The 14,043-nt window shown below is 44.0% G+C and overlaps 1 protein-coding gene across 1 annotated transcript in view; it reads right to left on the bottom strand.

Annotated features, from left to right (window-relative positions):
* Window positions 1-11,651: 11,651 nt before the first annotated feature.
* CNMD (chondromodulin) overlaps window positions 11,652-14,043 on the bottom strand; it is a 28,026-nt gene continuing 25,634 nt past the window's right edge. The window contains exon 7 of the mRNA XM_081872855.1: window positions 11,652-12,059. Within this exon, the coding sequence (XP_081728981.1) occupies window positions 11,841-12,059 (219 nt within the window). The 3' untranslated portion in view covers window positions 11,652-11,840. The remainder of the gene's footprint in view (window positions 12,060-14,043) is intronic.

Consider the following 14,043-nt stretch of genomic DNA (forward strand, 5'->3'; position numbering starts at 1 on the left):
CATGTATGGATGTTCTAATTCAGTTGTATCCTTTTTTGAGATCTAGTCAGTGCATTACAAATATAAGTCCAATGAGGCATTAAGCATTTGATTGTTTATAAATAATTGTTGAATAGACATATATGGGGGAGCGGGGGAGGTCATTGAAATGGAACTACCAGTAGATGAGTTTTCTACTTCTATTAAATGTTTTTCAGTTTCAGGTTTTGCACAAAGCATTGCAATGTTTTCTAAGACTTTGCTTTGAATTGTTCATGTAGGATTGAAATGTAGTGATTGAAAGGAGGCGTATTATTATAGAATCATAGAATCATAGAGTTGGAAGAGACCACAAGGGCCATCGAGTCCAACCCCCTGCCAAGCAGGAAACACCATCAGAGCACTCCTGACATATGGTTGTCAAGCCTCTGCTTAAAGACCTCCAAAGAAGGAGACTCCACCACACTCCTTGGCAGCAAATTCCACTGTCGAACAGCTCTTACTGTCAGTTTTTTAAAAAAATATTTCAGTAAAGATTTTTTAAAAAATATTTCAGTAAAGATTTGCTGACGTGCACATAGTTTTTGCATATATGGAGGTATCCACATATCAAAGTGAACAATGTATATTAGCAAGTTTTCTATAATGAACAGCTAAAGTTCATTCTTGTATGGAAAAAGCATCCCTATAGATAAAAACAATGCAAAGCCTCTTAACAGTTTTCAGCTTCATTTAAATATGTTTTCACATATTTGCCTTTACTAACTTAGCTTAAGGCAAAATAATTGCATTTGGCTTTTGAGGGAAATGTAATGCATATATAATGGTTTTGCCTCAAAGTTTTGCCTCTTTGGAGGTCTTTAAGCAGGAGCTTGCCAACCATATGTCAGGAGTGCTCTGATGGTGTTTCCTGCTTGGCAGGGGGTTGGACTCGATGGCCCTTGTGGTCTCTTCCAACTCTATGATTCTATGATTCTAAAAACTTGTACTAGTCAAACTATAAAACATCCCATCCTTCTCAGATGTCACTCTTAATGCTACAACATATAAAATTCTTTAATACCATATTACAGGGTAATGTGGTTCAGTGGACTAATTGTGACAGCAGAACTGCTCATACTTTAATTATACTTTAAACATTAACTTAGAAACAAGCACATTGACATTTGATCTTTGGGGTGTCTTGCCCTCCAGGGCTAGGAAGCAGTCTTCTGAAGATGTTCCAGAAGGGATGGGACCACCCTTGTGTCGCGGAGGCAGCATCCTCCACAACACAGGAGCTCCAGTGCTGACCAGATTACAGTGGTACCTCTAGTTATGGACTTGACCCGTTCCAGGGTGCCATTCGCACCCCAAAAAGTCCATAAGTAGAACGCTGCTTCTGTGCACGTGCACAGTGTTATAGAGTGCTTCTGCGCATGTGCAAAGTGTGCAGAACGTTTCTGCGCACACACAAGTGGGAAAACCCGCTTGTATACACTTCCGAGTTTGCCGCGTTCACAAGGCGAAAAGCCGCAACATGACCCTAACGCAACACAGGATATGACTGTATTCCCAACTCGGGGAGGAATCCAACGGCAATATCCTCTGGTGGCCCAGTTGTGCTTCCTGCCACTTCTTCCCTCTCATCCAGAGCTGCAGGACAGATTGCAGGAGGCAGCAGCCTGTGTGTTTCTCCCACCCCCAGGGATGAAGTCAGTGAAAACCCACAGGGCCAATGGAGGAGGAGGAAGAGAGGGTCTGGGTGCCCTCAGCCTGCCACAGGCAGGAATGACCAGCTCAGTGAATGCAATCACATGTATTGCCCTCATCCAGTTACCGCATTTTTCGCTCTATAGGACGCACTTTTTTCCCTCCAAAAATGAAGGGGAAATGTGTGTGCGTCCTATAGAGTGAATGCAGGCTGCGCGGCTAAGCCCAAAGCCAGAACAGGGAGACGGAGTGCCCCGTCTCGCTGTTCTAGCTTAGGGATGGCTGCGCGCAAAGCCTCTGCAGGGCAGCGGGGTGCCTTCACCCTGCTGCCCTGCAGAGGCTAGAAAGGCTGTTCCCAAGCCAGAACAGCTTGGGGCTGGCTGCGCAAAGCTATCCCTGAAGCCTTTGGAGCACAGCGGGACCTCGTGCTGCGCTCCAAAGGCTTCAGGGATCTTTGAGGCTGGCGGTGGGGGAAAGCCGCCAGCCCCAAAGAGCAGGTCGAAAGGAACCTGAAGCCTCCAGAGCGCAGCGGGAACTCACGCTGCCCTCCGGAGGCTTTGGGTGAATGCACCTTAAACGCACCTTGTTTTAGAGGGGGAGAACAAGAAAAAAAAAATCCCTGTTCTCCCCCACCTACGGTCCGGTGCATCCTATAGTAGGCAAGCTTTGCTTGAAAACTATTTTTAAAAAATAAATTTATTTTTCATTAATAACAATGCAATGGTGGCCACATTAATGCAATGCCAAATTATGCCAAATCACAATACAATAAAAAGGCCAATTAAACAGTTCCGAATTAAACATAAACTTCCCATGTTTTGGCTATCATTGATGTCATTCCTTGGTCCTGCACAAATTCTCTTAATTAGTCCCAAATTCCACATTTCTGATCTTAATCCCTTGTTCTAGCAGCCACTGATGTGATAACTTTCGATCGTGTTTAATAAATCCAAATCCATTAACTTGCAGAGGGAATTTATATCCTTCAGCTGTGTGAAATATTTGTTTACCTTCTTTTCCTTCATGTTGTAATCAGTCAGTTTTCTTCCACATTGCCCCTCCTTCCAAAACTCATTTGTAAGCACCCCACAGCTCCATTTTGCCTCTCTGAACTGAAAGCACTCCAGCGTCCGGCCGCGACTTCTGGTTAACTTCCAGTGTTTCTCTCCTTGCTTCTTCTAACGACTGGCGTCTCACCAAAACCATAATAAATCAGAACTAGAGCTCTCTTTAGTTGGCAATGTTACAAATCATCACAGTATTTCACACAGTCTGTTCTTTCAAGCACTCCGTAAAGAAAACTATAAGTTCTTGTTGAATCCCTCTTGCATTCCATGTATAGTTGTAATCCATTAATACAGTGGTACCTCGGGTTAAGTACTTAATTCGTTCCGGAGGTCCGTACTTAACCTGAAACTGTTCTTAACCTGAAGCACCACTTTAGCTAATGGGGCCTCCCGCTGCTGCCGCCGCGCCGCCGGAGCACGATTTCTGTTCTCATCCTGCAGCAAAGTTCTTAACCTGAAGCACTATTTTTGGCTTAGTGGAGTATGTAACCTGAAGCGTATGTAACCTGAGATACCACTGTAATTTCATTCCGTTAATAATTGATTCTTTTTTCAGTGAAGGCTTGCCGATTCATAGCACAGCAAAAATAATTTATAAAGAGAACAAAGGCTTACGTAGCATTCCAGTTACGATAACAAGAATCCTCTCCGGATCAAAACCTTAGCACTCAGTGGCTGATTCATTTTGCAGGTTATCTTTCTCCTCCTTCCAAAACATGTCTGTTTCTTTAGTCCAAATTCAGATACTTCTTAAAAGAAACAGAGATATCTCTGCTCATGGTGACTGCATTGGGGAGTTTCCAAGACGTGCAGTGCTATGCCCTCTGCATCCCTGTCCCCACATTCCATCAGAGCGAGAAGCAGTTATCAGATGATCCGTGAGAGAAAGCTCTCCCCCCCCCCGACCAGAGGGGGGCTTGCAAGGATAATTGCTTTCAAATTATCCTTAATTAACTGCACGGCTGGCATCCGCTACCATGGGATCAGCAGTTAGCCATAGCGGCTGCACCGGAAGTCCAGCTTGAAAACTTTAAGTCTTTAAGTACTGAACATAAAGAGCAATGCCTTGGTATTTCAGACTTCATACACTTGACTTCCATGCTAGGTTTTTTTTTTCAGCTTTCCTTGAGTTGGTGCAAAATTACTAAAATCTAAAAATCTCTTAAGTATCATAAGGTTCAGGGGAAATGTATTTGTATAATAATAAAAAATAATAATAAACTTTATTTATGCAGTGCCCTCCCCAGCCAAGACCGGACTCAGGGCAGCTAACACCAGGTATAAAAACAATTGGTTGAAATACAACTTAAAAACAAGATTAAAATACAACATCAAAATGCAGCCTCATTTCAGTAGAAACTCAAAAACTTTTTTGGGGATGAAAACGTGTCTTCACCAAGGCCAACTATCCAGACTGATTCTACGTGGGCCAGAAAAAAAGCCAGGGAAGTTCCCATATAGGAGTTCTATCACAGAAGGAGAAAGGAAAAAGGAAAGCGGGAGCGGGGATCAAGTTGATTCCAACTTGGTATAGAGAAACAAGGTATAGGGGAAATGAGCAAATTTCAGGACACAGATAATATTAACTCACATGGGCCAAAGCACAAGATTGTTAACGTGATACATCTCAGGGCTTTGTCCTGTGTGGTGGCTTCTTCCCACAAAATCACAAGGACCTTCATGAAGCAATTTCTAACTATTGGATTGGATCTTGTACCCAAGTTGCTGGCTACAAGAGTGGGAGGCGCTCCACTCTAGTTTTTCCCCCTATTGCTCCACTCTGCTCTTCCGCTGCTTTCCTTCCATTGCGCTATGTCTCCTGCCTCTCTTGAACTCCGACTTGCTGAAGTACAGGTCCTTGCGGACATGGAAATTTTAAAACAAATTTCACTGCAGTGTGGTTGATTGTATATGATTGAGGAATATGACAACCGTGAATGTGCACTAAAGGCAAAAATTATGCTCAACAAAGTATCATAATGGAGACCCATAAGTTTCTCTGAAAAATATGGAAGAAAGCCGTCCAAGATGAATGATTCCACCCCTCCTGTCCCTGATAAAACCAACAGAGCACTTACAAGCCAGAACCCTTCCACATCTGGTTATGTTCCTCCTGGAAAGCCAGTTGCCATTGAGAAAAGGACTGCAGTCATTGAGAAGAAGGTTGAAGGAATGGAAATGGAACCTGCAGGTTGCTCTGATACAACGTCTGCTGTTGAGCCCTTGAATGCCATAGGCTTCACCACAAAATCAACTTCCTCTCTCCCCTCATCAACTCTTTGTGCCACAAAACCTTGTTAAACTTGTTTTTCATTGCTTGTTTGAATTGTTTGTGGTGGTAATGGTTTTTGTGATTTTATTCTTTTATTATTTCAAGGTAATGCAGAGGACTTTTTCCAATTGGGAATGCTTTAAAAAAAATCAATACATTGCAGAGCAGCATTATAATAATGTGGTTCAGGGTTTTTTGTTTAATCATTTGGGGTGAACCTGTTCTGGGTTGGGAATGTATTGGAATTTCCCCCGTAAGAAATAATGAAAATGTTCAGATTTAAGCATACTGAATATAGCACAATTCTTTCATACTTCCATATAGGGCTGCTCTTGATTGACTGTTAGAGGTGGGTCACTGAGAGCCAAGTCACCTAAAATGTTTGCACTGCCTTCCAGTTACTTCTGGACGACAATGCAACATAATTGGCCATAAAGCTCTTGACAGCTTTGTCCTTGTCTTTTCTATAACGATGAACAAAAATTATTTTCCTGGCTGTATTTCCTGCACACTCAAACATGAAATCAGGCAATCTTGGCAGTCTTAGCAGTTGCCCCACAATTGTGAAAAATTGTGGAAAACCCTTTCCAAAGAATTGGGGTTATATTGCATATATATCCAGTAGCAACACTTTGCCGAAGTTTGAGCCTCTTCTAGAAAATATACAATAATTTAATTGAATGACTTCTTTCCCCTCACATTTGTGCCATATAACACTTTGATCAGAGCTTGTAGGGCAGCGGCTGAAGAAGGAGCAAAAAGGGTTTTTCTCCTGTGTGTGTTTCTTGTGGCTGATTAGCTGCTCTCCCTGTGCAAAGGTCAGAGGGGGCAGGGTTTCTGTTGAGGTAGGTGATTAGCTGTGGGAGGAGCTTATCAGAGCTTGTAGGGCAGCGCCTGGCGGCGCGCACAATTTGATCTATCTTTAGATTTAGGGGAGCTAGTCTCAAACGTTTGTTGGGGGAGACCTAGGGTTTTGGGGGGGGGAGTTACTTGTCCTGTCTGCACACTTCTTATGATGGAGGACCACTGTAGCCAGCCCCAACGACACGTTCTCAAGATGGAGAGTGAGGGAACAGCTGCAGTCGCCTGCGGTTCCTGCACAATGTTTGCCATCTTGCCAAAGGTTGCAGGCAGTTTTACCTGCAGCAATTGCATATTGATTGCCCTCTTAAAAGACAAAGTCTAGCAACTGGAGGAACGTGTGGCTACGCTCCAAAGAATTAGAGAGCTGGAGCTCTTCTTGGAAGCAACAGAGCACACCATCTCCACCAAGGAGGAGACGGGGACTCCCCTGAGAAGGAGGCTAGTTCACCAACACAGGAGCCAGATATATGGAGAAACGTGACTCAAAGAAGTAGGATGCCCAGGGTTCGCTCTGATTGTTTAGAAATACACAATCGCTTTGAGGTCCTCTCCCCTAGAATGGAAGACGAAGAGCAGACTCCATTTGAGGATCTCTCCCTCGTTACAGTCGATCAGGTATATGAAGACGAGCAGCAAAGTCAGTCCTCAGGGAATGTGCAGGCGACCTTGGAACGGACAGATCACGGAAGAACCCCGACCAAACCTAAGAGGAGGCGTGTAGTGGTGATAGGGGATTCCCTACTGAGGGGAACAGAAGCAGTGATCTGTGGGCCTGAGAAGATGTCTTGGGAAGTGTGCTGTCTCCCCGGGGCTAAGATCCAAGATGTAACTGAACGACTGCAAGGAATCATAAAACCCACTGACAAATACCCCTTCCTCTTGGTTCATGTGGGAACCAATGACACTGCAAGCAATAGCCTCCAGAAGATCAAAAGAGAATATGAGGCTCTGGGCAGGAAATTGAAGCAATTAAATGCACAAATTGTCATCTCATCTGTCCTCCCAGTTGAACGACGTGGCCCAGGGAGAGAGAGAAAAATAGTGGAAGTGAACAGCTGGCTTCGCAAATGGTGTAAACAGGAACGGTTTGGATTCTTAGATCACGGACTGCAGTTTCTTGAAGATGGACTTCTGGCAAGAGATGGGCTGCACCTCACAACGGTTGGGAGGAATGTTTTTGCCAAAAATCTCAGAAACCTCATCAGAAGGGCTTTAAACTGACTAATGTGGGGGAGGAAGACAGTGCTCCTGAAGGTAGGAGTCTATCAATTGATAAAGATGATCATCCAAATGTCATAGACCAAATGGAGCAAACAGCACGCAGACCTAGTGGTGAGAGGAAAAAATCCTTAAATAAGAGACACGGGGGAATGATTAATGGACTTCAACATCTGTACACTAATGCGCAAAGCATGGGTAATAAACAAGATGAGCTTGAGCTCTTGGTACAGCAAACTAAATATGACATAATAGGCATCACTGAAACCTGGTGGGATAAGTCCCACGACTGGAATGTAATAATGGAGGGTTACAATCTATTTCAGAGAAACAGACCAGACAAGAAAGGAGGAGGAGTGGCGTTATATGTCAGGGATGTGTATACCTGTGAAGAGATCCAAGATTTAGAACCTCAAAGCCAAAGTGAGAGCATTTGGGTCAAAATTAAGGGAGAGATGAATAACAGGGACCTCATTGTGGGAGTTTACTATAGATCCCCAAGCCAAACAGAGGACATAGATGATGCCTTCCTGGAACAGATGGCCAAGCATGCAAAAGGAAGGGAGTTAGTAGTAATGGGGGACTTCAATTTCCCGGATATTAGCTGGATGTCAAACTCAGCCAAGAGCATAAGGTCAAACAGATTCCTCACTGGCCTTGCAGACAACTTCGTTGTCCAGAAAGTGGGAGAAGCAACAAGAGGAACAGCCATTTTAGATCTGGTCCTAACCAATGTTGATGACCTGGTTAGTGGGGTAGAAGTGGAAGGATCATTAGGCGCAAGTGATCATGCTCTTCTGAAGTTTACTATACAGCGGAAAGTAGCAACCAAGCATACTAGGACTCAATTTCTTGACTTTAAGAAAGCCGACTTCATAAAACTTAGGGAAGTGCTGGGTGAGATCCCATGGACAGTAATATTAAAAGGAAAGGGAGTTCATGATGGCTGGGAGTTTGTTAAGAGGGAGATAGTAAAAGCACAACTTCAGGCAATACCAATGAGACGGAAACATGGAAGGTGCCTAAAGAAGCCAGGGTGGCTATCTAAAGAACTTTTAACTGAGTTAAGATTAAAAAAGGATGTGTACAAAAAATGGAAAAGGGGGGAAACCACCAAAGAGGAATTCAAACAAATAGCCAGCACGTGTAGACACAAAGTCAGAAAAGCTAAAGCACAGAATGAACTCAGGCTTGCTAGAGAGGTTAAAAGCAACAAAAAAGGCTTTTATGGGTATGTTCGTAGCAAAAGGAAGAAGAAAGAAACAGTGGGGTCACTCAGAGGAGAAGATGGTGAAATGCAAACAGGGGACACAGAAAGGGCTGAACTCCTCAATGCCTTCTTTGCCTCAGTCTTCTCCGATAAAGAAAACAATGCCCGACCTGAAGAATTTGGAGCAAATAATTCAGCAGAGGAAACACAGCCCAGAATAACTAAGGAGATAGTACAAGAATACTTGGCTAGTTTAGATGTATTCAAGTCTCCAGAGCCAGATGAACTGCATCCAAGAGTATTAAAAGAACTGGCAGATGTGATCTCAGAACCACTGGCAGTCATCTTTGAGAATTCCTGGAGAACAGGCGAAGTCCCGGCAGACTGGAGGAGGGCAAATGTTGTCCCTATTTTCAAAAAGGGGAAAAGAGAGGACCCAAATAATTACCGCCCAGTCAGTCTGACATCAATACCAGGGAAGATTCTGGAGCAGATCATTAAGAAACAGTCAGTGAGCACCTAGAAAGGAATGCTGTGATCACCAATAGTCAGCATGGATTTCTGAAAAATAAGTCATGTCAGACTAACCTGATCTTGTTTTTTGACAGAATTACAAGCCTGGTAGATGAAGGGAACGCAGTGGATGTAGTCTACCTTGATTTCAGCAAGGCATTTGACAAGGTGCCCCATGATATTCTTGTAAAGAAGCTGGTAAAATGCGGTCTTGACTATGCTACCACTCAGTGGATTCGTAACTGGCTAACTGACCGAACCCAAAGGGTGCTCATCAATGGTTCTTCTTTATCCTGGAGAAGAGTGACTAGTGGGGTGCCACAGGGTTCTGTCTTGGGCCCCGTCTTATTCAACATCTTTATCAACGACTTGGATGATGGACTCAAGGGCATCCTGATCAAATTTGCAGATGACACCAAACTGGGAGGGGTGGCTAACACCCCAGAGGACAGGATTACACTTCAAAACGACCTTGACAGATTAGAGAACTGGGCCAAAACAAACAAGATGAATTTTAACAGGGAGAAATGTAAAGTATTGCACTTGGGCAAAAAAAATGAGAGGCACAAATACAAGATGGGTGACACCTGGCTTGAGAGCAGTACATGTGAAAAGGATCTAGGAGTCTTGGTTGACCACAAACTTGACATGAGCCAACAGTGTGACGCGGCAGCTAAAAAAGCCAATGCAATTCTGGGCTGCATCAATAGGAGTATTGCATCTAGATCAAGGGAAGTAATAGTGCCACTGTATTCTGCTCTGGTCAGACCTCACCTGGAGTACTGTGTCCAGTTCTGGGCACCACAGTTCAAGAAGGACACTGACAATCTGGAACGTGTCCAGAGGAGGGCAACCAAAATGGTCAAAGGCCTGGAAACGATGCCTTATGAGGAACGGCTAAGGGAGCTGGGCATGTTTAGCCTGGAGAAGAGGAGGTTAAGGCGTGATATGATAGCCATGTTCAAATATATAAAAGGATGTCACATAGAGGAGGGAGAAAGGTTGTTTTGTGCTGCTCCAGAGAAGCGGACACGGAGCAATGGTTCCAAACTACAAGAAAGAAGATTCCACCTAAACATTAGGAAGAACTTCCTGACAGTAAGAGCTGTTTGACAGTGGAATTTGCTGCCAAGGAGTGTGGTGGAGTCTCCTTCTTTGGAGGTCTTTAAGCAGAGGCTTGACAACCATATGTCAGGAGTGCTCTGATGGTGTTTCCTGCTTGGCAGGGGGTTGGACTTGATGGCCCTTGTGGTCTCTTCCAACTCTATGATTCTATGATTCTATGACTTCTTTCCAACACATCGATGAAATATTTTTGGGTGGGATGAGTATGGAGGGGAAGGCTTCTGAAATGGAATCAAAGCCAATAGTTTTATACAGTTTTAATCTTTTGAATCTTAGCTCAGTCAGCAGAGCATGAGACACTGGTTTGTGGTTTGAGCACCCCGTTAGGCAAATGATTTCTGCATTGCAGAGAGTTGGACTAGGTGACCCTTGGTCTCTTCCAACTCTACAGTTCCATAGCAATTGGATCACAATTCTTTCTTACTGTATTTTGTAGGGCCTCTCTCTCCCTTGCCCCATTTCTCATTGTTGCCTAATGTCAGGTATGGAGCAGTTCACTGACAGCAGATGCTGGAAGATTTCAAATGTCTCTGTGTAGTATCTCCACACAGTAGAAGTATATGTTCTGCATCTGGAGGCTATTAACTACAGTGGTGCCTCGCAAGACGAAATTAATCCATTCCGCAAGTCTCTTCGTCTTGCGGTTTTTTCGTCTTGTGAAGCACGGCTATTAGCGGCTTAGCGGCTTAGCGCTATTAGCGGCTTATTGCCTTAGGAAAAGGGGGGGGGGAGGAAAAAAACTCGCAATAACTCGCAAGACGTTTCGTCTTGCGAAGCAAGCCCATAGGGAAATTCGTCTTGCGAAGCACCTCAAAAGACGGAAAACTCTTTCGTCTAGCAAGTTTTTCGTCTTGTGAGGCATTCGTCTTGCGGGGCACCACTGTATTACGTAAATTCCTATTTTCCACTTAAAGAAACTTTCAAAGCCGTCACTTGCTGGAAACAACACAGCCTCTGCCTGGGCTACTTTGATTCACAGGTCTCCTGAAGGGACTTTGATTTTATTCTGTGAACCGCCCTGAGACCTCCAGGTATAGGGTGGTATATAAATTCAATAAATTAAAATAATAAAATTGATGGGCTTTGTTGAGCCCTTCCATGCAACATCCCTGTATTTGGATTCTGCCACTGCCCTCACCCCCCTCAAGCTGCTCAGTGAGAAAAGGGTGATGTAATTGGTTTCTAACAGCTTTTTAATGATCCCCTGGTTCTATATGAATAACAACAAATAACAGCTTCCCTTATTATTTATTTGTCAAGTGTTACATACAGTGGTAACTCAGGTTAAGAACTTAATTCATTTTGGAGGTCCGTTCTTAACCTGAAACTGTTCTTAACCTGAAGCACCACTTTAGCTAATGGGGCCTCCTGCTGCTGCCGCGTCGCTGGAGCACAATTTCTGTTCTCATCCTGAAGCAACGTTCTTAACCCGAGGTACTATTTCTGGGTTAGCGGAGTCTGTAACCTGAAGCGTATGTAACCTGAAGCGTATGTAACCTGAGGTACCACTGTAGTTGAAAGCTACTCCCCAAAGCATTAGGCCTAGTAATCTAATTGGACAAATGTTCACATCTATTTAATAACAGACGGCTTGGGTAGGAGAGGATGAATTTTTAAAGGGGAAGGAGTTGATCTGGCTCAGAATGTATAAGATTCCTTTTTAAATTTTCTCTTTCAGCAGGTCTTGGAGGTGATTGTTTTCAAGAAGGCGTTTAGGTTTCCAATACTTTATTTGTAAAACTAATAAAATATTAACGTGAGGTTTTAACTTTACTTACATCTATATCAGCCAATGTCATTTTCTGGGATAATTTAACATACATACAAACAGATTCACTTGCAGAGATATTCTTGCTTCTGTTTGGTTGCCCAGGACAGCCTCCTGCACTTCCCTCTTCCTTCACACCACACCCAAGATGCGAGCAACCCACCAGCTGCAGGGCATGATCAGCCGGCAAGCGGAACGGCAGCCTTGGTAGTTATAAGGCCACGGGTAGTATCCCAGGAGAGGTTCACAGATCCGCTGGCAATGTGTGTAGCTCCGTCTGCACTCAATGCAGCAGACTCCTTCATGGTCTAGCCGTGGGTCAAAGGTCATCCCTTCACCCCCTTCCAGCTGCTGAAATTTGAAATATAACAAGCACAGTTTTTTAGTGGTACATTTCAGTAAGTATCATAAAAATAGCAAGAATTCACCATGGCCATTAATTCACAGATTCAGTTGCTCTTAAATTGGATTTCAAAGAGGTTGTAGTTGACCTCTAGATTCTAGACTGATCTTTAGAAGTTTAATACTTGTTTTCAGGCACTCAGCCTTATTTGGTTGTACACTTTTAAGTGGGGAATGCAAATGGGAAAGAAGTCCTATTACAGCAGCAGGTGCTGGGAAAGTCAGTGTGACTTCTTAATAGTGAAATGTGAGTGGTGCTTGGGGGAATGGGCCTTGGGCAAGCAGCATGGGCATAGAACAGTGATGGCCAAACTTGGCCCTCCAGCTGTTTGGGGACTACAACTCCCATCATCCCTAGCTAACAGGACCAGTGGTCAGGGATGATGGGAACTGCAGTCCCAAAACAACTGGAGGGCCAAGTTTGGCCATCACTGGCATAGAAGATCTCTTTGATGGTGGCTAAAACATTATGCAACCCACCCCCCAATAATCGAGCTTCCTTTAAATTAGCAACTCCATACAAGTTTAGTGTAGCAGGTCAGTGCAGTTTCCCATTGACTGAGTTTCTTCAATTTAACACAGCAAATGCTTTCAGCTACTGACTACTGCTTGCAGAGAGGTAATTATAGTGGAACTGAGAGAAAATGGATGAGCAGGAGAAGCACAGAGGGAAAACAAGGACAACATTTACCCTTCTGAAGTTGATCTCAGCTCTCCAGAGTCCTCGGATTAGGAGGGTAGCAGTGATATGGAGAAAACTCTGGTTAAGCCATCAGAAGAAAAAGGAGTGGTTGGTGAGGATGATAAAGAATTATAATCACCAGAACGCATGGGTTCAAGGTGTGGAAGATGGTCTTGCAGAGGATGGTGGGATCTGTTTCTTCCTGGCATGGATTAATAGCTGCTGTCCAGACCTGCTCTCTGTTTCTGACAGGGAGGGGGCCTCCAGGACCTTAAGAAGGCACCTGCCTGGCAATGCCTTTCCTAAGGACATTGTTATTCACCTTGCTCATTTACCAGTGCAAGGCATGAATTGTGTGCAAAATGTAGAGTGCCCTGGGAACAGCGAGCGCATGCCTCTGATAGGAAACTTGATCTCTTGAATGATTAATGAACTTCAATGTCTGTACACTAATGCGCAAAGCATGGGAAATAAACAAGATGAGCTTGAGCTCTTGGTACAGCAAACTAAATATGACATAATAGGCATCACTGAAACCTGGTGGGATAAGTCCCACGACTGGAATGTAATAATGGAGGGATACAATCTATTTCAGAGAAACAGACCAGACAAGAAAGGAGGAGGAGTGGCGTTATATGTCAGGGATGTGTATACCTGTGAAGAGATCCAAGATTTAGAACCTCAAAGCCAAAGTGAGAGCATTTGGGTCAAAATTAAGGGAGAGAAGAATAACAGGGACCTCATTGTGGGAGATTACTATAGATCCCCAAGCCAAACGGAGGACATAGATGATGCCTTCCTGGAACAGATGGCCAAGCATGCAAAAGGAAGGGAGTTAGTAGTAATGGGGGACTTCAATTACCCGGATATTAGCTGGATGTCAAACTCAGCCAAGAGCATAAGGTCAAACAGATTCCTCACTGGCCTTGCAGACAACTTCGTTGTCCAGAAAGTGGGAGAAGCAACAAGAGGAACAGCCATTTTAGATCTGGTCCTAACCAATGTTGATGACCTGGTTAGTGGGCTAGAAGTGGAAGGATCATTAGGCGCAAGTGATCATGCTCTTCTGAAGTTTACTATACAGCGGAAAGTAGCAACCAAGCATACTAGGACTCAATTTCTTGACTTTAAGAAAGCCGACTTCATAAAACTTAGGGAAGTGCTGGGTGAGATCCCATGGACAGTAATATTAAAAGGAAAGGGAGTTCATGATGGCTGGGAGTTTGTTAAGAGGGAGATAGTAAAAGCACA

Source organism: Podarcis erhardii (genome assembly GCF_964252035.2).
Source record: "Podarcis erhardii genome assembly, chromosome: 8".
NCBI classification, from domain to species: domain Eukaryota; kingdom Metazoa; phylum Chordata; class Lepidosauria; order Squamata; family Lacertidae; genus Podarcis; species Podarcis erhardii.